This window comes from Lathamus discolor, chromosome 8, assembly GCF_037157495.1.
Source record: "Lathamus discolor isolate bLatDis1 chromosome 8, bLatDis1.hap1, whole genome shotgun sequence".
Lineage (NCBI taxonomy): Eukaryota > Metazoa > Chordata > Aves > Psittaciformes > Psittacidae > Lathamus > Lathamus discolor.
Window position 1 is genome coordinate 592555 of NC_088891.1, and position 25766 is coordinate 618320.

At 45.0% G+C, this 25766-nt stretch overlaps 1 protein-coding gene across 1 annotated transcript in view; it reads left to right on the forward strand.

Annotated features, from left to right (window-relative positions):
* Positions 1 to 573: 573 nt before the first annotated feature.
* MAP1A (microtubule associated protein 1A) overlaps positions 574 to 25766 on the forward strand; it is a 53676-nt gene continuing 28483 nt past the window's right edge. The window contains exons 1-2 of the mRNA XM_065688673.1: positions 574 to 785; positions 5580 to 5681. Coding sequence (XP_065544745.1) covers positions 629 to 785; positions 5580 to 5681 — 259 coding nt within the window. The 5' untranslated portion in view covers positions 574 to 628. The remainder of the gene's footprint in view (positions 786 to 5579; positions 5682 to 25766) is intronic.

Genomic DNA, 25766 nt, shown 5'->3' on the forward strand with positions numbered 1-25766 from the left:
TGGAATCCTTATGGTAGAAGACAATTACACTTGTCTCTAATAGAGTGGGAAGAACCACCAGGAAGAAGTGAAGATCTGTCTTTTCTGCTTACTATCAAGTGATGGAGGAGGAAGAAGGGATGCAAACGCTGATGGATGCCTGGGCATCTTTCAGCGCTGCGGGCTTCCGGGATTTTGCCGCGGGTCGCACGGTTTTGCACGCGTTGGAACGCTTCGTGGCATGGTGCGTTCAGACACTCGCACACTCGCGACCCCTCTTGAATTGTTCCGTCAAAGGCGGCGGGCCCGGCTCGGCGGCAGCGCGGTTCTTCCCAGGGCCAGCCGATCGCCCCAGAGCTCATCGGGAGCCGCTGCCCCCGCCTGCGGGCAGCCGGGGCCGGGGCCGGGGCGCTCGGAGCAGGGGCTCTGCCGCGGGCCGGTGGCGCCGCCTCAGAGGCCGAGGCGGAGCCCGCGGACACGGGCGCGGCGAGAGCGAGGGGCGGAGAAGGCGGGACCCCACGACCACGCCCCCCTCTCCGCAGTAGCGCGGGACCACGTGGCTAGCTCGCCCAATCGGGGAGGGGCTCAGGGCTCTTTAAGAGGCGCGCGCCAGTCGCGGCGCGCTGCAGCAGCGGCCGCCGGGGTTGCCATGGAGACTGTGGCCGGGCCGGTCGCCATGGAGACGGCAGCGCCTTGGCTGCCGGGCGGGCGGCGCCGGGAGCCGCGGAGGCACGCGCTGCTGGTCGTGATCGGGGAGATCGGGACGGAGCCGGAGCGGGGCGCGCTGCGCGGCGCCCTGGAGCGCGGTGAGCAGTGCCGCAGAGGGGTACGGGCCCGGTGCGCCGCCGCGCGGCCCGAGGCGGAGCTGCTGGTGCCTGAGCCCGCCCTGCGGCACCGCAGCCCCGCCGAGGAGCTTCGTCCTCCTCCCGGAGAGACAGCGGAGAGGGCCCGCGGGCCGCGGCTGCGGAGGGGCCGTCGCTCTGTGGCGGAGGCTGGGGGGAGGTGGAGGCCGTTCGTGGGTATGTCCTGGGGCCGCAGACCCGGGGAAGGGCCGGGATTGGTCGTGGGGAGCGATGCTGGGCTCGGGCGCGCTCGCCGGCCCCCGGCGTGGCTCGCGCGGCGGTGTCGCAGCCGCAGCGTTGGTGCGGCCGGCCTCCGTGGTGACCGGAGCCGCAGCTCCAACGGGGACGGGCCCGGTGGCGGATGGCGTCAATAACGGGGCGGTCTTGCGCCGTTCTTGCAGGCGCTCAGGCCATACACTGCTGTGTCCTTTGTAGAACTCAGGGCATTGTCCGTTTGCATTAGTGAAATGCACTTGTGGCTTTGAATGTCTCAAAGCTTGAAGGCTTTTTACTATTCTGAGTTCCCCAAGTTTCTATTTTATTAGTGGGTCAGTGGATTACACCTTACTTCCATCTTACCCCAAACATTTATCTCATTGGTTGGGTGATTTGTCTTGCCTGTTACTGCAGTGCAAGGGGACAGCTGCAAAACAGGGCCCTGTTGTGCTACGGCTTCTCCCTGTCTAAGGAGCAACTATGTGGACCCCAGAGGCTGAGGAAGGATAAGCCACTGCAGTGAACTGCTTCTGGAATGGCAGAGAGCAAGACTGCCACGACATAGTGCTGCTTTGTTGTTCATGTTGTGCTAGTGCCCGGAGGCACTGGCAATTAGTCTTTGTGTATTCGGTGCTGTGCTGTTTAAAAGCAAGGGGGAAGAACGTGGTGAGTTGGTAGTTCTTGCTTTGTGATAGAAAGGAGAGGTAGTTGGCTACATCAGGACCTGAACAGGATTGTATTCTAATAAACAGTTTAGTACACCTCTGAGAAATAATGTAAAAGCCCTTTGACTCTGCGTACACCCCTTCTCCCCATTTCCAAGACACATTTGCCTGAAAGAGGCCAGTGTAACAGTTGTAACTATCAGCCAAACTGTTCTTGAAGGTACTTCTGTGTCTTTTTTCCTTTCAAGCATCAACAGAACTGAGGAACAGAGGCAGTGGGTTTAAAAATGTCAAATCTTGTCCTATTTCTCCACTTCAGCATCTTTTCCATAAATCTCTGCTGGCAGACCAGCTACTTTGAGAGCAGCATTTTTTTTCCTGTTTTCCAAGGATGGTTTTCTTCAGTAGTGTTAGGTCAGACTGGCCGTTTGGCTTCTGAAAGCCCCTCTTTAAAGGGGCTGCTCCTGCTTCCTATACAACAGGGTGACAGTCTTTGCTTGGCACTTGACTGGTGTGCCAGCCTGCATCCTTATTCATTCTCTGAATAGTGGCAGGTCAGACTAAGCTAATGGATTTTGCTCATTGATTCTGCAGTCAATAACCACAATATGCCAATAACCTGGCAATGCCTGTTAGAGAGAAAAAAATAAATACCAGTTTCTCAATGTGACCTGTAATTGCCACAGCAGAACTAAGTTCTACAGTTAGTTTTGTCTGACCCGAAACCTACTGAAATTCTGCTAAGAGCCATTTAAGCAGTACTGGTAAGTTATTAGAAGTGAACTGCTGAAGGAATAAGGAACCTGAATTTTGGGCTTTCCTCTGTCGCTGACTTGAAGTAGGACCTCCAGCAAGTCATATGGGACTTTTCCCCACTGTGACTTGGGAGAATGACTTTTATGAAATAGGCCAAGATCTGCAAATGGTAAGATGGATATTAAAAGTAAGAATAGTTAAAATGACTGCAGGGTCTTGATATCTGGACAGCATATTATAATGTTGTAGATAGCTATACTCTTGATTCAGGGAGTTCAAGAAATGTGGAAATGGTGCACACATAATGCCTCCTATTTCTTTAGCTTGATGGAGAGGCTTCATGTGAGGTTTTTGTGAGGGTAGAACAGGCTGCTGAGCACAAGATTTTATTTAATCAGGAAGGAAAGCTGTGTAAGTAACAAAATGCTTCTGCCCTTCAGAAGAGCATATCTCTGCAGCTTGGTAAGTATGGCAAGGAGCTTGTAGCCCTGATAACAGATTAACAAAACTGGCAAATCAAGTTGTCAAGCAAAGCTGATCCTAAGTCTTCCATACTATATATCTATCTGGGGTTTTCTGAAGGATGGAGAGCTAGGGCTTGTCTTGTCTCTTTTCTGTTGCTGTGGCACCCTGCCTGTGCCAAAAAAAACCCAAATAAAAACAAAAACCCAAACAAACAAACCAGAAAAAACACCAACCAAAGCCTCCTCGCAAACCAACAGTACAACACAAAGATTTATTACTGTTATTATTATTATTGAATAAATCTCTTTCTCTGGCTGATCCAAAAAGTGCTTTCCCAGATTTCTTTCCACACCTTGGGTCAGGAGAACAGAATAGTGAGTATCAGACATCATGGGAACCTGCTGGTCTCCATGTGTAGTGCGTCATAGGCAGTGGCATTGTGTATCTGCGGGCTGCTTGGACAATGCTTATTCTAAAGTGCTGTTTAATAAATATTGGTTTTAGTTTTCTGTTCCTGAGTGACTTTTGTCCAGTTTAGAAACAATATCTGGACAGCTAGGTGGGGTATTAGGGGGAAATGCCAAATCTTGTAAGCCAGTTACCTCAGCCGGAAATAAGAGAGTTCACAAGGTCATAAGGAAAGAGATGGAAAAGTGATGAGTGACATGGTACCTTACCCAAGCCTTGCATATGCAAAGAGCATAGATATTTAGAATTGTTATGGTATAGTCTGTACTCTTGTATCAAGAGGTAGAGGATCCTAATCAGCAAGGACAATGTTGTGGCTCCTGTGCTATGGAATAACAAACTGGAGTTGTGGCAAATGGGAAGAGATAAGGAGTAACTTCAGACTACTTGGAGGGGGAAAAGTGTTGAATAAATTGTTGCAAGTTGTATGAGTGCGATCATAATTTCACTGTTCCCTTTCCTTGCTCTGAAAGAGGATCTATTCTTTCTGCATCCTAGAGGATGTAGCAGTACCTCAAATAGCATTTATTGCTGCAGTAGGACACCATGACAATGACACAGCAGCTAGAGTCAGCAGGATTGGCCCTGCAGAATGCCATCTTGTTCCCGTCCAGGTTAGAATGCTCATCAATACTGCATTAAGATGCACTTATGTTGGACATTTGCTTAAACAATCACGCTTTCCAGGAGTATAGCATAGGAAAAGATTTTGTTCACCTTCTTGCTCTGTCTTTTATAGGTTTCATTTGTTCCTATCCTATGCCCAAACTGAAAGGACTAAATGTTCTATAGCACTGAAGGTGGTGTTAAGTGTGTTTTGCTTGTTTGATTTTTCTTCTTTTTTTGTTTCTTTTTTTTTTTTTTTCCTGATGTTGAGAGGGCTCACTGAGGGTTTTGTTGTGCACTCTGCAGCACAGACTGTCAAGTAATAGTCCAGGAATACAGCCTATGTGAGCTGTCACTAGCAAAGGAGACCAAGAACAAAATTTGCTTGAGCTGCTGTAGGTTCTACAAAGCCTTTAGACTGTTGAACTGTGTGGTGCAATGGTTACTAACTCTATCTTAGTTATGTGTGGAAAGCTGGAGCTTGTATCCTACAAGATCCTGTTTCCCACCAGTAGCTAGCAGGAGCTGTTCCAAAACATGGAGTTACTGTGCTGGAGAACTAGAACTGTAGTAACTGGGAATGGTATCACTCAAAAAATCAACATGCTTCACTCGATGGCAGATATCAGATGCGATAGAACTATATATTTTATACAAGAAAGGATATGTCTCCCAGAAGATGGTGGAAGGACTCTCAGTTGAGGACTCCAATAAACACTGGAGCTGAGATTCTTGTTTCAGTTAACTTTTAGAAGTCTGTGGCCTTGGCCTTCATCTGTTCTTAAGCAGCAGCAGCACAAGAGGCTGGACGAGTGGTTTATGCTGATACCCTGGTTTTGTTCACAGTGCCAAAGAGTAGTATCACACCATCTGGGAGAGGCTGCTCCTCAGTGGGATGTGAGATCTGAGATCTGTAATGTTTGGTGTCATCCAGAATGTACAACTGCTCACACTGGGGCCTGAAGGTGACTTCCCCAGCGTGGCATGGTGCCACTTGCTCTGGGAGCAGATGCTGCTTCCTGCTGTGATATGAAGGTGATTAGCTTACAAAGATTATATAGATTAAAGAGCAAACTCAAGGGGTCTCAGTGGGATCAGGGGCTTTGAAGGAGTGATTAGGCAGAGCAAATTGGGAGGGGGGTGGCTCTCACTTGGAGGATGCATAGGCTATGAAAGCAGAGAAGCTGGTGTCTCTGAGCTGTTTAGTAGTTTGACCATCTCTACTAGGGAACAATGCTGGATAATGCAGAAAATATAACCTAACAATGTATTTGCTTAGTTAGGCAGTAGTGTAATTTAGTTAGTCTCAATCTCTTGTAGCTTGTTAGCTTCACTTGCATGAAGCCCAGGTTGAATGAAGACTTGCTCACTGTGTGTACTTCAGAGATAAACGTTCTATGGAAGGTAAGCATCTTGTGGCCCTCTGCTTCTGAAGACTTCCTCTGTCCTAAGTATGCTCTTTTGGAAGAGTGTCACTGGTCCTTGTGTGTCCTGTTAACTTTATCTCCACTTCTGTTTCTAGAGCTAATGTTGTAACAGCTCACTGTTCCTTTTCTTTCTTTTTTTCCTCTTTGTTTGGCAGGAATTCGTTCCTGGAACATTAACATTCTGACCTGTGACCTGAATCAGCAGCTGCGACTCTTTGTAACCAGACACCTGGCTCAGTTTTCTTCAGAAGTCAAAGGTAAACCTTTTGGTTTATCACCATTAACTTCTAATTTTTCTTTCGGATTTGAACAAATGCAGAATAAAGTTGAGTGTGATTTAGAATGTCAAATTCAATTAGTGATTTTTTTTTTGCCCAGGATTCTGCAGACATGAATACTAAAGAAGAAAAACTTAAGGATTTGCTGGATGCAAGGAATTTAACTTAAGCTTATGTATCTTACTGCTGTGAATAAATAGAAATGTGCTGTTTAAAAGCCTGCTAAGCTATTAAGAATTTGTCAGTCTTCTGTATCTTATTCAGGTGACACAGTATAGTTTTACTTTGCAAGCTATTTATTATCTATCTCTTCCTTTTGGGTTTTAATATGTAGTTTTGTAGGCACAAAATGTGTTGCAAGTAGTGTGTAAGACTAGTCTTACACACCTTAGATTTGAAGTCCTATCTCCCTTTCCTGTTAATAGCAATGAATAAGCTCTTACAAAAATGATGTTAACAGTTAGAAAGTGTGCTTGCTTAGCTTGTGAAAAGCTTGAACTCTGGATAGTTCGAGCTATAATACTTCAATGTATGTTAAAGCTACTATAATAAGCACAGAGGACACTGTTGCAAAATATTTTTTTGTATAAGGCTGTCTTACAATCCACTGTACCTCTTGCACTCTTGTCAAAGTGTCTGAATGTATTCTCCAGATGGAAAAGCTGTTCTCCTAATGGATAGCTTTGAAAGAAGGTACCTAGACTCTTATCAAATATGCCACTGTCTGAGAGGTCTCAACTTCCCTGCGACTTTTTAATGCAGGGATAGAAAGTCTCCCTCCCTGCAAAGCAGTGTATGTTTGTATACACACACTTAGGGGATTAAAATACTGTGTGAAATGTATCAGTTGAAACACTCAACAGAAGATCTGTCTAAATTTGACGCACCTATGTCTACAGTACAAATAGACTAAGCATTAACAAGTGACCATGAGTATAACATTTGCCTAAGAGTTGTTATAACTCAGGGTTGAAACATTAGCAATGTATATCCCCCTCATTTCTCTTGCCTGGCTCCTGGGCAGCAAGGGGTGATAAATAAGATGTGCACTTTTGCACAGTTATCAGTTGCCACTGGCTGCCATAATAGTTTAAGACTATGTACAGTGCCTCTTTGTGCTGGATGTTAATTGTTCCTTACAGCCAAGAGGGACTCTCTCTCTCCAGTACAAATTGATGTGGTGCTAGGTGAAATACAATAATTGCTTCTCAGTGCAAGGGCAGTTTGCTTTCTGATACCTGCTGGTTTTGGTGTACAGACAAAACAACTTCTCTTTCTGAAAACTTTTCTCTGCACAAATATTAACAGCTACTTTCAGTCTGACTAGGGCATTTTAAATAGCCTAACAGCCATCCCAGTGATCTTTCCTCTCAAACCATACTTTGTGTTAGTCTTTGGAAAACCTGTTATAAATAACTAGTGACATAATTGAAAATCAAGCAATGAAGAACAATGTTGAGGTTGAATTTGATGGAACAAATGCTTGAAATAATGAAACATTGATGAGACACTTTTTTTGCCTCTGTAAAAGGATTATCAGAAATATTAAAATGCTTTCAAGTATTACCTTGCATGTTCCTTTGCCAGCTTAATTTTTTATGCTGAAAGCCAACAGGGTTTGTGTGACAGTCTAATAACAAGCTGACTTGCAGACAGATGACCTTTAGGCTCTTGAAGCCTTTCTTATTTCACCTAATAGAATCATAGAATAGTTAGGGTTGGAAAGGACCTTAAGATCATCCAGTTCCAACCTCCCTGCCATGGGCAGGGACACCTCACACTAAACCATGCCACCCAAGGCTCTGTCCAACCTGGCCTTGAACACCGCCAGAGGTGGAGCATTAACAACTTCCCTGGGCAACCCATTCCAGTGCCTCACCACCCTCACAGGAAAAAATATCTTCCTTATATCCAATCTAAACTTCCCCTGTTTCAGTTTTAACCCATTACCCCTTGTCCTGTCACTACAGTCCCTAATGAAGAGTCCCTCACCAGCACCCTTGTAGGCCCCCTTCAGACACTGGAAGGCTGCTCTGAGGTCTCCACGCAGCCTTCTCTTCTCCAGGCTGAACAGCCCCAACTTTCTCAGCCTGTCTTCATACGGGAGGTGCTCCAGTCCCCTGATCATCCTCGTGGCCTCCTCTGGACTTGTTCCAGCAGTTCCATGTCCTTTTTATGCTGAGGACACCAGAACTGCACACAATGCTCCAGGTGAGGTCTCACAAGAGCAGAGTAGAGGGGCAGGATCACCTTTGACCTGTTGGTCACGCTCCTTTTGATGCTGCCCAGGATGCGGTTGGTTTCTGGGCTGTGAGTGCACACTGAAGCCAGCTCATGTTCATTTTCTCGTTGACCAACACCCACAAGTCCTTCTCCGCAGGGCTGCTCTGAATCTCTTTTTTGCCCAACCTGTAGCTGTGCCTGGGATTGCTCTGACCCAGGTGTAGGACCTTGCACTTGTCATGGTTAAACTTCATAAGGTTGGCATCAGCCTACCTTACAAGCGTAATACACATCCTTACCACATACTGGTGTCTTTGGTTTACATTTAATGCCAGTTGAGGGTACAGATACCTCTGCCACAGCCCACTGAGGGTGTAACAAAGTTGCATTATAATTCCTGAAGGCAGCTATCTTTTTGGATGAGTACTCCTAGAATGCTATTAACTGAAACTAGGAGAAGAATCTTCTTCCTGCCTTTAGAACTTATGGGCAGCTGCAAAGAGGATGGAGGGTTTCTCTTTACAAGGGACAATGAGTGCAAGTTGAATCAGGAAAGCTTCCAACTCAAGGTAAGAGAAACTTTTTTTACTGCGAGAACAGTCAGTCACAGGAACAACCACTCCAGGGATGTTGTAGAGTCCCCATCACTGGAGGTTTTCGAGATGTGATTGAACAGGCTGCTAGATAAATACCATCTATGTTCCTTTTATTATAAAAGTTGGACTAGATAATCTTTTGAGGTCCCTTCCAACCTGGGCTGTTCTGTGCTTTAATGAATATGCCTTGGCAAAAGTCTTGTTAAAGAATAAGGATATTTACTAGTGACACAAATCAGGTTGTGATAAGTTGACAAACCTGATAAGCAAAAGTAAATGCACAAGTCCACTATGCACATTTTAGTCTCAAAGCTGCGTTCAATCCTCCTTTTACAGTAACAAATAACACATAGGTTAATGTTTTCACTTGTACAAGTTCCTTCTTCACAGAACTTGAATGGCTATGAGTGACAGTTTGTGCCATACTTTTTTTCCACTACACTGCTTAGTTAGTTTTCAGTGATCGATCTCAAGTGTGTAACAGTAAATAAAACTGCCTTGTTTATTCAAATTGCAGATCCCAGATAGTGCAGATACAAGTTTGTGTATTCAAACAAAAGCTGTTCTAGGTGAGGCAAAAGACCAATTGTGTGTGAAAATTATATTACAGTAAGCGTTACCCACAGCTGCGGCTTCTTGCTAGAGATTTCCATAACCTACATCATCCAATGGTGGATTTTATTCAGCTCTTGGCTGTTAATAAAAGGACTTTTGTGTCTTAAATTTGCATGTTTAAGTCATAAAAATTGTCAGTGGTTAACTCACTGCCCCCCCTCCCCTTCCCCTGATGCAATAATGATTCTTTGGGCTTTCACATATGATTTCCAGGACTTGAGCAATTAACTTTCCTGCATTGTTTGTCTGCCAACATACTTCTGACCAGAGAAATGTAAAAGCAGGCATTTGACATCTTCTGTGCTGCTTTCTTATGTGCTTGAGGGCTGTATATGCTTTCATAGTAACCACATTGAGCATGACCTCAAAGATCGTTTGAACTGCAGCCTCCCAGAATAGTTTCCCATGCTGCAAGTGCAGCCCATGTCTCTTGTTGCTACATGTGTCTGCAGCAACCCCAAGCATTGCTCTTCTCAGATGACTTTTGTTCCAAACAGCTTGAGATTTTTCTCCCAGATACTGCTGAAGGATATCCCCATGGGACTTGCAAGCACCACCAGGATTTACCTGTTAGACATACATTAACCAGGTACTTGTGCATTCTGTAAGAATGCTGTATGCTAGGGTAGGTAGTTATACTGGTTCAAGCAAAAGGTAAACCCAGCCCAGGGACAAAAAGTGGATGGGTGGACAAGAATGTTAGATGAGTGCTTGAAATAATTCCTCCTTGTACCGTTCTAGCTCGTATCCCTTTCCAGGTCCTGAAGAGATATGTTTTCTGCATGTTAGTAACGCTCAGCACTCTTCAACATCCACATTTATTCAGTCTTTCCCTGCTAAAAGTAAAAAGAAATCTGGCAAGAACTGAAATAGTTCAGTGGCGCATTATAGGAAAAAACCTGCAACTTCTTTTATTTCATTGAATTCTTTTTCCTGTCTGGTCTCATTCTGATGTACCTTTCTACATTACACAATTCCTGTCCAGTCTAGTTGTGATATAGTTTTGGCATATTTACTTTTTTTTTTCTCCAGATTGAAGAGGCTGGGCTTACCCAATGGTTCCTTATAGGGAAGCTCTTTCATACCTTCCATCTTTCTTGTTTTATTAATGTTTTACAGATCTACCTCTCTGAGATGCTGTTGTCAAGTGTGTAGTGTTCAAAGTGGGGAAGAGCTATGTATTGACACAGTGTCACAAGCTTTCTTTTTTTTCCCGATTTCTACCACATCTATTCACCTTTGTACGGCTCCTGAGCAGTGAGCTGACTCCTGAATAGAATTAAGACTATCATAATCTCAAGATCTCTCCCCAGTGGTAACAACTTTAGTTAGCACTAGTGTCATCTCATGTGTGATTTATACTGAGATTAATAAAATGCCAAATGGAGCTTGGCGTGTTGAAGTCTCCCTCAGCAGTTCATCCTCAGACATGCTAATAACTTGGTATTACCCATAAGCTTTGCCACCAGTCTGCTTTCTTCCTTTTCAGGTTGTTTATGAATATGGTGAACAGCACAAGCCTAGGTGTAGGCTTATATGACATGCCTTGTGAAACAATAATTGCACTAAATCAATACAGCCTTTGATATTTTGACAAGCTTATTTGGTTTTTATTAAGAAGTAAGGTCATTTTGTGTAATGCCATGTTCATTGGCATTCATTCTGTGTTCTATTTGAATCTTTACTGCTGATGGGTTTTCTAGACTTAAATGCCTGAGCACTGGAGCTCACACTGCGGGCTGAGAGCTTCTTAGTCAATCTCTTAGATCTTGTACAGAAATTATCTGTTTGTACAGACTTAGTCTGATTGCTGCAACCATTAGTGTTAAAATAGAAAGAATTTCATTGTCTCTAAAATATATTCTTAATTTCTTCTGAATACAGAACAGAAATAATTACAGAATATTTCTGGCTCTCTTTGTCCTGCAAGGCTAAGCATTAAAACGAGAGATAGGACAAAAGCAAAACCTTATAAGATCTTATATAAAACTTTAATTCAAAATGCTGTTTTTACCATCTTTAACAGATGTTTTTAATGCAAAGACAGCTCCTGGAAACTGCACATCTTCAGAGTTCTCTTTGATAATATTGGGCTGCATTTTGTGCATTTAAAACCAGTATACTGACCCTTCTTTGGTAACTAGACATTGCTAAGACAAACAAGGTAAGTAAAGGGGAAGAAGGATTAAGTAGGAAAAGAATCTTTAACATGTGACAGTTTCAATAGCTGTATATAATTTTCTGACTGATTTATTGGTCTGTTTCCCTCTGCTGTGCATGAATGCAGTTTCCCTGTGAAAGAATCCCTGTGTTGGTGTGGGCTTGAGGAGGGGAGTCTCTGAGCAGCTGCTCTCAATTCCTCTTTACCTGACTGTTGCACGCAAACAGTTGGAGGTGGGGGGCTTTGGGTGTTCCAGTGCTGCCCACTTTCTGGGCCTGAGAACCCTGGGCTGAGCCATTCCCGTATATGAGCTTATGGGAACATGTAGGAAGGCTTGGCCACAGCTGCTCGCAGTGGGTTCCTCAAATGTGAAGCATCTTCACTCACAGCCAGCAAATGTGAGTGAAGCTGTGCTATCTCATTGCTGTGGTGTAGAGCAGAGCACCTGATGGCAATAAAGAGAAATGGGCTGTTGTGTCCTCAGCTGCCTGTGCTGGTGCACAAGGTGCATGTGCATCCCTCAAATGTGGCAGGCCCTCAGCCTGAGGAAGGTAAGACTGCTTCTGCTGCAGTTTCAGAAGAGTGGAAGACTGTGGAAGGAGTCTGTTAATCCGATTTTGCCGTGAGATTAATGGTTGTCATGTGCTATTGTAATTTTAATGCCATAATTCCTACCTCCTTAGAACACAGATGTCCCTCAGTCTGACTGGCTCTGTTCCAGGATTTTGTCTGGTTTGTCTTGCCCTGCTAACCATGGCATTGCTAGAACATATGCCTCTTTCTTTGTAAGAACTTAAAACTGCAGGATGGAGGCACTGTTTTCCTTTCCTGATCTGGTGTTGCTGCTTTCTGGGAGAATCTGAGATGACATGCTTTCTGTTTGATACTGAGAAGTTATAACAGTCTTCGTGCTAGAAAACCAAGACTTCTGAAGTGGAGTCAGTAAGGATCATAAGGGCTTGTGTCTAGATGCATCTTCCTTCGGAAATACCAACTTGCTTTCACTCTATTCTGTGTAATGGAATGCCTTACTTGATTTGGAAACTTTAGAGTATAGTGTGCAAAAGCAATCAGCTCTTCCTGATTTCTGGCTAGGGCAAATGTGCTCCTGCAGGGGATCAGCACCAGATCCCTGTCCCACCTGTAATTTTTTTACTTTGTGCTTTATGCTACTGGCCTATATGAAGCAGTAGTGGAACAAATGAGTCAATTCCTGAATGTGAGCTTTGGAAAACTAGGAGCACTACAAAGAAAATAAATTAGCTACCTGAAGACAGTTTCCTATTTTTATTTTAAACCAAATTAATGTTTTAACTGTCATTTGTGGGGATTGAATTTTTTTTGGGGGGGGGGGGAGGGTATGTTTTTTGTGTTATATAGACATTGTAAGGTGAGATGTTTTTCCTTTGTATCAGGTTGCAGTAGTCTGCCATAAACCGCAGGTCATTGTGCAGTGGCTAGTTACCAAGGGTTAAAGTCATGCCTCACTTGAGCTTCAATTTGTTTATTGTGCTTTCCAGCTACCATATTGCATTCTGCCTGTACCTACTAGGCCTGAGTTCTCTTCTGGAAGAAATCTTTGTACCTGCAGCTGTCTTCTCACCTCATAAAGCATTCTGTTGCGTAAGCAGGCTAATTTTGGGTGGTTTGACCTCAAACAATGCTTGCAGCTGTGTCGGGATCTTTTCAGTTTTAGAATCTTAGAATCTGCCTTTCAAAATTTAAAACCCTAGTCAAGATCAAAATAAGAAAACAACCAACCCAACAACAAAATGGGGCAGTCTTTGTAATGACCACGTTACTGATCATGGAGGTGTGCTATAGGCTGCAGTACACCCACAGCTAGCTCGGGACACTGAGCTGAGCCCATGGTGCTGTTCTCTGCTGTGAAGTTACTGCTTCACAGTTGACTGCTAGAATGTAACCAACATTACACAAGCGTGCTGTAAATTTCTTGCTCTTGCTTGTTTAGTCCAGTAGATGGATCAATGCTTTGGTACTAACCATGAGTTTCAGGTCACAAGTACTGTATTTTCTTGCAGGTAATCTGTTCCTTGATAACAGCTACATGAGATTCTCCTAAAAATATCTTGAACAAATATTGTTTCACCAGCTGTCAGTCTTTTAAAACTGATTTGGACCATTCCAACACAAGCTAACAATCTTCTAGACTGTGTAACTGTTTTCTTTCTGCCTGACAATACAGATTGCCTGGCACAGACCTGTCCTTGGCTGCCTGAATGGGCTTCCCTGCAGAACCAGGAGTCATAGTCCAGATCTTGATACTGGCTACAGGATGATTCATGACTTGAGCTCAGGGATAGGATGCCTCCTAAAACTGCAGGGTATAGCTTATAATAAACAACTCTGTGTAGCAGTGCTATGCTGAATGCATGCAATCAGCACACACAGATATGATTTCTTGGAGGCTAAGTTCCTATGTGGTCCAGTGGTCACCACAAGCTCGTTTCTTGTTTTGTATGGAAGTGTTATTCTTTGACTTCCTGTCTCTAAATGGGGTACTATAGGCATGCATGTTCGTTAAAGAAAAATGTTCGTTGCAACCAAAGATTCCTGCTGTCGTGGGGGGAAATAGTAGAGAATGGGCTACCTGCTGGGGTGGGGGGGGAGGCTCATTTGCTGTAGAGAGACAGTAAGACACTGCTGCAATGGGAAACCTAGCCAATCCGGGTACACCTCTCCTTTCTTTAGTCATCACTTGGGACTGGGTGTGTATAGGAAGCCTGCTAGCAAACCTGTCAGTGCGGTGCTTGCGGGAGAATTCCTGATACAGATAGAATTTAGAGTAAAGCTTCACAAGCCAGACTGTTGATATAATTATTTAATTAGAAATAAACTGCGACAATTATCTTCAACTCAAAATTAGTCTGTACACAAAACACAGACAAACTAATGCTTGATGAGGTTTTTCCTTTGTTTTCTGCATTTATCTCCACAGATAACTAACCTTTCAATTTTGTGAGTTCCTTAGATCAAAGCTCCTAGCATTGAGACAGCCACAGTCATGAACTCACTGGTAGCTTTTCTGAAGTTAGAACTTGCCCTACTAAATAGTAACTCTTGCTTCTAAAACAAGGCATTGTAGTTAAATGTGGTGGGCAGTTCATGGAATTAAATCTTTGAAGTGTATATGGAGGCAAAGAATAAAGAGTAAGTGGGCTTGTCCCGGAACAGTCTTTTGGACACTTCAAGGAAAGTGGAGGTAGTGTATTGTACTGAGCCTGTTCTGCTGTACTGTCTTTCATACATAAAGGTTTGAGGGGTCAGGATCCGTTTGAATGTGCCTTGAGAGCAGGTTAACCCTTTAATTATATGGAAAAGGAAAACAATGATTGGGGAATGGCTGGCCCTTTTTTCAGGAAACAGTAGAAGTCTATTTTGTTTTGTTTTCTTTAGTACTTTGTGTGGTAAATGTGAATAATTCAATGATTTTCAGTCCTTTGTTATATGGATTTGGTGGAGTGCATTTTGAATCCATTAAAACAGTAGGGGTTTTCCCCAGTGATATTGGTCTTTATCTGTAGAACTTTCCAGGACAGACAAGCTGGATAAGACTTAAATTTCTCACGGTTAAAGAGGAAGAGACAAGTGGGGGAGGTGGGCAATCCCTAAACAACCCAATAGGACAAGGCCATGTTTTTGTTTCAGATGACCCATTCTCAGTAGTTTTACTCATACTTTTGTGAAGTGAGGTCTGGTTTGGGTTTTGTCTGCCTTTACTTTTGACAGTAGCTAGTGTGGAAGTGGTTATGGCTATTCACGATGTTACTTTGCCTTAGGGTAGGTGAATTGTCTGAGTTTGACCTAATCCTTCCTCTTTGCCTCTGAAACTTTATTGAGTACTTATGATTCTGCAGGAAAACCCGCAGTAGACAACTTGACTCCTATAAAGAAAGTTCTCCTGGAATCACTGTTCCAAATATGGCATTTGTGTTCGTTTTTGTTCCTGTTTCATGGAGATGAATAATAGAAAGTGATTATTGATTTTTTTATTATGTTTTTTCCCCTTCTCCTCTCCTCCATTTGTTTTTCATCTCTGGTTGTATCCCAGCTACTCCCTTCCGTGCAAGCATGGGCTGGAGTGCTGATATCCTACAAGAGGACATAAACCCAGGAGAGAATAGTGCCTAAAATGGATGTCCTATTTGATCAATTTCTAGAGAACATTTGACTATTTTCCGTCTTTTCTGTTTCTTGACTAGTTGGTCTTGTAAGCAGGAAATGCCTGGTAACTGCTTGTATGTTTTGAATGCTACAATTTACTAGCACTGGTTTGGAGGGACTAATATTTTCTCTTTAAATTTAAAAAATGCCTGGAAGAAAAGTTCCTGTTCTGCAATCTCACGTTCGGTTATTCCTTGTGGTATCTTTGCGTGCGGCAGCAACTGGCTCCTGTGGCTGTTAGTTTCTCCTAGGTTTATGTTGTTGGGGTTTTTTTGTTTGTTTTTTGTTTGTTTTTGGGTTTTTTTGCTTGTCTTCAGACTTCGATTCATTGTGAGAGAAGCCTCCGTACAATGCCAGATAAATCTGCATGAACCTGACAGGTTATGGGCTCTGCAGCTTCAAGAAATGTGGCAGAACTGCTCTGCATTGCTTACAGAAAAGTTCCTGCGGTTCTATGTCTTTATTTCCAATTCTGAATATCAAACTGAGGAGAAAAATGAAGCAAGATTTGACCGAGTCCCAGACACATGGCTCTGCACGCAGAGTGTTGTCAATGTAGTTTGTCTTAGAAATTTTACCTGCGCCAAAGCCAATTCTAAATCTTCCTCTACCTTCTCTCAGCCTTCCTTTTGGTTTGTCTGCCAGGCTTAGCTCCCTGCCTTCCATTTGCATCATCTTCACAGTTGCCACTGATGCTTGTTACCTGTCTTGTAGGATCCTGCTATGATTTTTGTTAGAACCATCCTCTCTGTAAAGCAGCCTGGCATCTGTAACCTGGATCACAGGGCACCTGGTGAATCTGTGCCTCCGGACTGACACACTCTTCAGAAGGATGTTAGCAGCCTTTTTGCCTCTGTTCAGGTGCTGGAAACAGAGTTAAACCAGCAAGTTCCAGGCATCAGACCCTTATTGGGGCAGCTGTTGCCTTTTAATAGAGATTCTTGGCTGGTTCAGAGAGAATGTGACCCAAGGCAGCTTAACATGTCTGGCACTGAAAAATACCCTTTGCAAAAAGAGGAATGTTGCACCATATTTTGGCTCTTGGAGCTTCACTCACATTGCCTTGGTTGTACTTCTTTCTTGCTTTCAGTGCTACATCTGGTTTGTACCTTCTCCTTCATTCTGTGTATTTGTTGGGACATGTGGAAAGCTTTGCTGTGCCTCTGGCTGGAGCAGCCCTGAGGGTGCTGATTGGGAACTAATGCTGGCAAAGGCATCTGAGCAGTGAAGCCAAGTGAATACTGTAGAAGGCACACATTTTTCTTCAGGGAGATGCATGCTGCTTATTTGAAACACTTTCGGAGAAGTCTTTCATTGAACTCAGTTATGTTAGGAAAACATGAGGATTTGATTCCAGTGTCAGTAAGAAATCACTAGCATCAGATCCTAGGCCCTCCTTCCTCTCTGCTGCATTAAGCCACCCCTTTGGGTGCTAAGGAGTCATGCTGCACTCATGCAGGGGACATGTGGCAGCTCTTGCTGTGCTCCAACATTTGCCTCGGTCCCTCTTGTCATGTTCCTTTTGGTCTTTAAGTACTGCTCATGTTTGCTCCAGTTTTGCAGCCTTGATTTATAAATCTCTTTGTCCTTTCCACCGAGAGTTCTAGACAGGTCATCTTCTGTCATTTTCCCTAAAGCTTTTGAGTTGCTGAGTTAAATTAGGATCACCGTTTTTAAAGCCTTATTTTCTGGGACAATAGACCAGTGTTGCCACAGAAAACTTGCACGGTTCATGAATTTGCTTAGAGTAGGAATTGGAAAAGAGGCTGGTAAGAGGTGCTGACAGCCTCTCTGCTCCTGCATTAACACAAAAATAAAACCTTACTTGAAGGTGATAAAGAGCTAAAGGGAATGGATGACTTGGGCTATATCTACCTTATAAACCTGTCAAATATCACAGCAAGCTGAGAAGCTAATTTCTATTAGCTCAGATAATCACTCCTTTGGCCCTGCAAAGATGAAAATATTATTCTCAATTTAAGGAGAAGCCTAAATACGTGGTTGTGTTGGACGTGCAAAGCAGCTGAAAGAATCAAATACTTAAGGCATCAAAGGTTTCTTGAAATAGAAATATACATACAACTAACAAGGTGTTGCTTCATTTCAGAAATGGTCCTTTAAAAAATAAGGAAACTTGGGAAAAGTGCAAAACAAACATTTAGTTAGAATTTAAGCAACCATACAGAATAAAAAGGTAAAATATCTGTAAATAATAAAGGAGCTAGGAAGTAGGGAAGCCTTATTAAATAGTTGAACAGAAAGATGCACAAGTATTCAGCAAAACCAGGTATCCTTTAAAAAGCTCCTAGTAAAGCTGAAGAAAAGAGTAAAAACTGCTGTATCTAGGTAGAAGTGAGGGTAGCCAAGAGGGTTTTATAAGTGATTTGCCAAAGACTTGAATGAGTAACCAGTTCTTTTGATTTACTGAAAGCAGATAACCTGTGCAAGTCAGTAATTAGTCAAAGAAAAGAAATCCCTCCAAGAGGATGGATGCAAAGAAATCCCTGCACTTCTCTGCAGTCTTCCCTGCACAGCATGCTGTGGTGACAGCCTGCTACCTCTTCTCTTGTAGTTACTATGAGGGTTTTATGTGATGAGCTCTCACAAGCCTGGGGTGCTGCCTGCAGAGGTTAGAGTTCTGTGCGTTGAAAACTCTGTGCTTTTCATGTAGAGGTTTGGAGAAATATCTGTTCTTTCTCATATAATGCTATCAGGACTGTAGCTGGGTCAGGCCATGGTTGCTCTGTCTTACCACTTTTCAGATGCTAGTATACTGTCCATGAGAATGTTCTTGTTAAAGCCTTTGGTTGGTAATTCTGAAGAAAATGTAGTGTATTTGGGTGGAAGACAGTGGGCAACTCAGAGCTATTGTTCAGAGAAGCATAATCTCTCTAGGCTCCAGATGTATTGCAAGTCCTATTCAGTATTCTGCTTTAGCTGTAGTTCTTGGAGGCCTTGTATTTCATAAAGACCCAGTCTTCACTTACATGAAAATGGCTTAAGTGTCATGGTAGAGAAAAGCATGGAGATGTGACCCTGGCTGAACCCTCAAGCTTGAAAATAGCAAGTGACTTCTTAAAATGTTTTTCTGTGTTATTTCTGCAGGCCTGGGGGAATAGCCAGTCTGTGGCTTCTTAACATTTATGGTCCAGAACATCCCAGTCAGTGTGATGCTGACTCAGGTGTGCAATGATGAAGTAAGCGTTCACACTGTTAATAGTGTAATTCCATACCCTGTACCCAGGGAACAGAATTCTTCAGCCAAAAGGCAGGACCTTTGTTTCAAACCAAAGTGATCCAGTGACTGTTGTCCCTCTGACTAATTGGAGAAGTTTATCATGTTAGCACAAGTGGGGGAAAAAATCCACCTCTCTTCTTTAAGTCAGTAGTGGAAATAAATCTTTCTTGCATCAGAGGATAATAGTGTATTTAAATATCAATGTTTGAGTGGTTCTTGGAATTGAACATTAACAAGCCTTTACCTCAATACTAGGAAGAGTACTTTTTCTCTGGGGCATGGGTTTTTTGGTTTTTGCAAGGGGGGGTTGTTGGCTTATGGAGGGCAGAGCATGACTGATGTTGGGTTTGGTTTGTTGTTTGGTTTGGTTTCTTTATTTCCCCTCTTAAATTCTAAACCTCTGTATCTCCTGTTCCATGATCCTGGTGCCTGCTCCGTAGCTGTCAGGTGAACCACCTGATTTCTTGAAGAACTGGAGAAGTGGAAATGTTTTTGGTCACACCTCTGTGGGTCTTCCTGCCTTTAGAAAGTAGCACTTGGGAACTAGAAGCTCAGTGCCCTCCCTTTAGGAACTGGTAGAGACTTACTGGTAGCTCAGTAAGTGCTTCTCTCATCAGTGCCCCTTTTCTTCTGCTTTTGACAGTTGTTTTTCAGGCTTTCTGCGATTTTTATTTTTTTTTTTCTTAAAAAGCCGAGAAGCTACCTGCAACTGATGACACAAAGGCAGGAGAGCTGCTCTGCAGGAGGCTTTTTAGGCCAGTTATTTAACTGGTGCGTGGCAAAGGCAATAGCTGTTTTAAGGAGTTCTTCAGCTCTGAAGTTAAGCAGTACTTACGCCCCAAAGAGCTGAGCTTTGTGAAACCACCCTGCCGTTTACAAAGCACCAAGAGCTACGTTCCTGGCTGCTGGGGCCTGGACATCTTTCCGAGGGCAGAAAGTGAGAGGTAAAATAGGGGCGGAGGATGCGCCAGGCTCCAGCCTGCAGCCTTCAGGCGCTGCCGGCGCCCGCGGCGAGGGAGGGGTTAACTCTGCCTCCGGCCCCCGACGGGCGGGAGCGGGGAGCGGCGAGCGGCGGCTCCGCCCCCGCCGCCGCTGCGCTCGCCGCAGCTCGGGCTGTGCCGGTGGCTCCGCGGCGCTCCCGGCGCCCTCCGACGGCTGCTGCTGCGCGGGCCGCCGCCGGCGCGATGGTACGTGTGCGCTGAGGGGACGGGCGCTCTGCGGGTGCCGGTAGCGGGCAGCGGTGCCGAGCAGCTGGTTCAGCGCGGGGGCGGGTGCGGGACTGAGCCTTTAGCGCTGGCTTTGTCCTTGCCGGGATGCTCTTGGTGGCTTTGGAGAAAGCTGCTCCTTTTTGTGCTGCCGCGACTGTGAATTCGGGTACCCGGCGGGCGGGCGCAGCCCTGCTCGGGCTCTCCTGCTCTCCTCTGCCTTGCCTCAGGGGCTGGGGCTACTCTGCCCTTGCGGGGAGCAGGTGAAGAAATCCGTGTAGAGCATTCTGTGACAGATGCGGTTTTCTTTCCTTGGAATTTGATCCTGGGGAGGTGAGGGTTGTCATTGGTGATTAAGGGTAAAGGACCAGTGGCAAGAGGGAAAGGTGACTCTGCAGATGAAGTGTTTGGGGGTTTCTGTTTGTTTGTTTTGTTTGTATGGGGTTTTTTTGTTTGTTTCTTGGGGTTGTTTTTTTTCCTTCTTTCCTTTACGATCTGAGGACCTCGCCTCTTCTCAGCTGCTTGTGGCCCCAGTATAGGAACAGACCCCGAATTCCCCAGCTGCTCAGCTGTTTACTGCACTTGTGGTGTTAGCTCAAACAGGGGAAGGGTATATTAAGATGGGTCTAGAAAAGAATCTGGAGAAGATACTCTGCCTGCCAGGGACTTACGGAGTCCTGCAGCATTATGACTTATCCCAGTATGGCCTTTCCTGAAGGTGGTGTGCTGCTGGAGAAGGGAGGCGGTGGCATAAGGCATCTCATGGATGCTCCCTTTGGGCAAGGCTTGGTGAAAGCAGCATTAATGTCTGTATCACTGCTCAGCTCTGCGCTGATGCTGGAATGAGGCTAATGCCAGGCAGGAGGGGGGAGGGTTGTTAAGGATGACTGCTATTCTGCTGATTAGATGGGAGAGAGCCCCTTTCCAATTTCCTTTGGTGCTGCACACCCACACTTGATTAGTCTTGAACCAGCTGAAGTCTGGCTTTGAGCTGCTCAGCACTACATTCTTCTGTTACAGGAAGACACAAAGCATCCAAATGGGTCCAGTTAACGGGGCAGGAAAAAGAGAAGGTTCTTGTGAAGTGTGAGTGATGTAGCCTTTTTAGAGAAACAGAGGAGAGAAGACGTGGCCGGCCTTGGAGCTGATTTTCATCCTAGTAGGCTTTAGGGAGGGATTTTGTGCTCTAGAAATTAGAATAGCAAAGTGCTTTGTTTTTCCTAGCAGTGGTCCTTTGTCCCTACTATATTTCTCATGCAGCACAGAGGTACGAGGGGCTAGCTTTTCCCTTGATGATTAGCCCTCCTGCATCCCAGTGGTATAGTGTGGAGACGACACCTTTGCAGTCCACAGACACACGGAGTTCTATTTTCATGGCATATCTTTGGCATTCTTTAGTGTTGCCACCACCAAGCATGTTGTTCAGAGTGTGAAATCATCTGCACATGAATACTAAAATGTATCGAAATGTTTCAAAATAGGGCCTTCTATCCCCAGAGTCCAGAGCTAGAGGAGCTGGAGCAGGGCTTGGCACGTTGCGCAGACCAGGGTATGTGACCATGAATATCTGCTGGTTTGGGCAAGGAGAAGGAGGAGAGGCAAACCTCATTGCCCAGGGAGGGAGCAATGAAAAGAAGTCAGTAGTGATGCTAACAAACCCTCTCTTAATAGGGAAAAGAGGGGGCTGAGTGGTCAGACTGGGGCTGTAAGTGATGTGGGGAGAGGAGGAGGAGGGAGCTGGAAGGGAGGAGCGTGGCTGCGCGCACACACACACTGCGGCAAATTCTGCAGCTGGTGCCTGCTGGCTTATGACTGCAGAGGAAACAAGCTCTGCTTCAAACTCTGATCTCAGACAAGGCTGTTTCTATTCCAAGTAGCCCTGGTTCCACTGTGAAAAGCCCTGCAGGCTGGGCACTATTCCAGTGTGATGGGGTTTCCTTTCTGCTGATGGGGCAGGGAGCTTTTTGCTGTATAGGGTCAGTACCCCCCCTGTCTCCTTGGTGGCTCAGTACTGGTTGACTGCATCCAGACTACATGTCTGTCCTTACACTTTCTCCAGCAAGTAGCTATCCCATATAGGAGAGGAAGCCTTTTTTAACTCTCCTTCCTCTCCTTTCCTGCAATCTGACAAGGCCAGGCTGTCACATCCTCCACCCTGCTCACATTCTGCAGACAGAGAAGTGTAGCTTTGCAGTAGTTTCTTTCATGACAAAACAATCCACGTCCTGTCATATCTTTTTGCCACTCTTCCTCATGTCTGTGTTGCTGGCATACCTGAGTCACATCCTCAGCAGATATGGTGATCGATGGATGATGGACTTGAGCATGGGAGTATGGTGAGCAATAGCCAGGAGAGGCTCTCTTTGGTGAAAGCAAGGAAGCCATGTGTACGTGAATAGGAGGTGCAGCGTGTTTCATTTAAAGGAGCATGCCCAGACACTAGAGTAAGGGTGGAAGAGGAGTTCCTCAGCATGAGCTTCTATGTGACATAGTCCTGTGTTCCCTGTACATGTTCATATTCAGTCCATTCCTAGATAACTCCTGGGATGACTGCATCTCACAAACCAAGAAGAAACAGAGCCAAATCAGGATCCAGAAATATGTCTCTGTGGCAGGTATGTGAGTATAGAGATCCTTGTGGGTGCTACTTCTGGCCCCTTGGCTATCACAGCCAGTGTGCTGTGTGCATTATCACAAGCTGTCCACTACTGATTGATGGGTAGAAGTGAGAAACCTCCAGGTCTTTGAAAGAGATGCTATGGGAGACCAAAGAAGGCTGGATTGTCTGGTTAGCCCACAGGGACCTGACAGTAGTAGCTAGCTCAAGGTGAAGGGTGTGTCTGCTAGCCTGTGAAATCTTCATTAGGCAGAAGTACGTGGGGAAGAAAGGCAGAGAATATCCATCAGCCCAGTAACCACGTATGAGGAAAGAGATAATTTGTGTATAAAGATACAATGCAAAGTGCAAGGTCTTACACCTGTGTTGGGGCAACCCCAGGCACAGCTACAGGTCGGGCAGAAAAGAGATTCAGAGCAGCCTGAGGAGAAGGACTTGGGGGTGTTGGTCAAGGAGAAACTGAACATGAGCCGATTCAGTGTGTGCTTGAGCCCAGAAACCACCAGTGTCCTGGACTGCATCAGCGGGATGCAGGAGGAAGGAGGTGATCCTGCCCCCCTACTCTGACCTCAGCTTGGAGCACTGTGTGCAGTTGCGCTGTCCTCAACAAAAGAAGGATATGGGGCTGTTGGAACAAGTCCAGAGGAGGCCACGAGGATGATCAGGGTCTGGAGCACCTCCCGTATGAAGACAGGCTGAGGAAGTTGGGGCTGTTCAGCCTGGCGAAGAGAAGGCTGCGTGGAGACCTAATAGCAGCTGTCAGTGTCTGAAGGGGGCCTATAGGGATGCCAGAGAGGGACTCTTCATTAGGGACTGTAGTGACAGGACAAGGGGAAATGGGTGTAGACTTTAACAGGGGAAGTTCAGGTTGGATATAAAGAAGAAGTTCTTTACTGTGAGGGTGATGAGGCACTGGCACAGGTTACCCAGAGAAGTTGTAAATGCTCTGTTCCTGGCAGTGTTCAAGGCCAGGCTGGACAGAGCCACGGGCAGCATGGTCTAGGGTGAGATGTCCCTGCCCATGGCACTGCATAGGAACTGGATGATCATAAGGTCCTTTCCAACCGTAACTATTCTGTGATAATTCCATAACTTGCTGTGCCTAAATTCTGTGCCTTGTTTTTACTTTTGCTTCATACTAAAGAAATGGAGATAAATTTCTACATGTGCTGACTGGTGACTATAGATCAAGAGGAATCCTCCTCCTGCACCTTCCTCTCCAGGGTCTCAAAATTTAGTACTAATGGCACAGCAAGTTGTGTATCCGGGTGTTGAGGAAACTTTGTCTGTCTGAGGTTTTATACAGAGATGAACCTGAGCATTGGTGTCCTGGGCCAGGAGGTTCTTGGTTCCCCTGAGACAGGCCTTTAAGTCTTGCTGAACTGATCCCTTAACTGTATAGAATAGCACTGGGTTGGCTTTTTATTTATTTATTTTTTTTTTTTAATGGTGAATGCCATTTCAATTAATTTCTGTCTTTCTGAAAAGTAGCATCCCAGTTCCTGGGGTGTCTGGAAGAAAACTAGTGAGCCCTTTCTTTGGTTTTGGAATTAAAGGCCAGGTTGGACGAAGCCTTGGGTGAGATGGTTTAGTGTGAGGTGTCCCTGCCCATGGCAGGGGGGTTGGAACTGGATGATCTTGAGGTCCTTTCCAACCTGAACTATTCTATGATTCGATGATAATTCCTCTAAGAGAGCAAAGGTTGAGGATCTCACACGAAATGAGGCATGTAAGTCACAGAGGGGGTAGGGTTTAATCTGCAGATCTGTCATCAGTATTTCCTACAGCATAACTTGTGTGTCTTTTTGCACATATTATCGTCTTTCATGAGCCTTCTTGTGAAGCACCAAAGTCTCTGGCAATTTACTAGAACCTGCCTCAGGGCCCTGGCTTTCCTGGCTCATGCAGGTGTGTAGGTTCCTGTGTCTGGCATTCTGCAGAGCAAGAAATCTTTTGTAAGTTTGTACTGACTTCTGAGATCCTGGAGAAGAAGGTGTGATGGGAGAACTCTTCTGCGGTCGCCAGTCAGGCACATGGAAATCTTATCTCCTTGTCTCTAGTGTGAAGCAAAGGTGAGAACAAACTGGAGCTTAGGCGCAACAAGACAGTTTCAGACCCCTCCTGTGGGAAAGGCTGGGCCTCTTCTGAGTCTCCTGGTTGCCAGCAAGACACCTCAGGCAGCAGTGGCTTAATAAACAGTTATCATTGAAAATGTGCGTAAAATACCTGACCTGAAACTCTTGTAGTTTGAACTCTTGTAGTTTTAAGATTGGAAAGCAGGGTCCATTCCTGCCTCTGGGGTACTGGCCATGATAAGAGAATAAAAATACCAGCTGGCAGGACATAAGCGGTACAAGCTGCAGTCCTAGCTCTCACCTGGAGATGAGTCCAGAAGCTGCACAGTACCACTGCATGGGCGGGCTGGCATTTGCTAGTTCTGCTTTGTGTGTATTTTGGTAGTCTTGAGAAAAGTCCTTTTGGTGGTTTCCAGAGAGAAGGTAAAGGCTTTAAAAGCTCAGCACTGTTCTTCACAGCATTCTATAGCTACAAATATATTGTGCTAAAATACATGGCAGCATAACTGGCAAGTCTGTGTCATTTGTTTCCCCTATTGATTTTCAAGATAAGAGATTCAGTTAATTACTTTTGCACTTGCTGTAGCTAACCTTTGATCCAAGCATCTCACCTGTGCCACTCTCTGTTAAACTCCAGTGCCAGATTCTTAAATAACTAAGGAGAAAATCAGAAGGAAAAAGCCATTAGTATCTCTTTTCTGAATGTTACCTGAGGAATATCAGTCAACAGGCACTGAAGCTGCTGATAGCTATCTTGGAGAAGTAGGCAAGAAGCCAGTGAGTTACCTTCCGAGTGACTAGACTTACATTGCAAAAAGCTTCCTAAAATGGTTTGGGAGGGGTAAGTTGCAGAACTTGGACAGAAATGTGAACACTGCCCAGGCCACGTAAGATGTAAGTGGCTATGATTCTATGATTCTAAATACGACTCCTTGCCACGAAGGAAAGCACTGGAGAGGGTGGTTCTCTGGCTTTGATCTGTGCGGGATCTCTTTGAAAAGCCAGCTTGCAGGCTGCAAGGTGGAAGCACAATGTGTTTTGTCCATTTCCTGGTTGCTAGAATTTCATGAGAGTTTTAATGGCTGTGGGGCTTGTTCTTGCTGTTGGTCCATGTTTGAAGGCAAAGACAATTGTTGGGGAGAAGGAGGC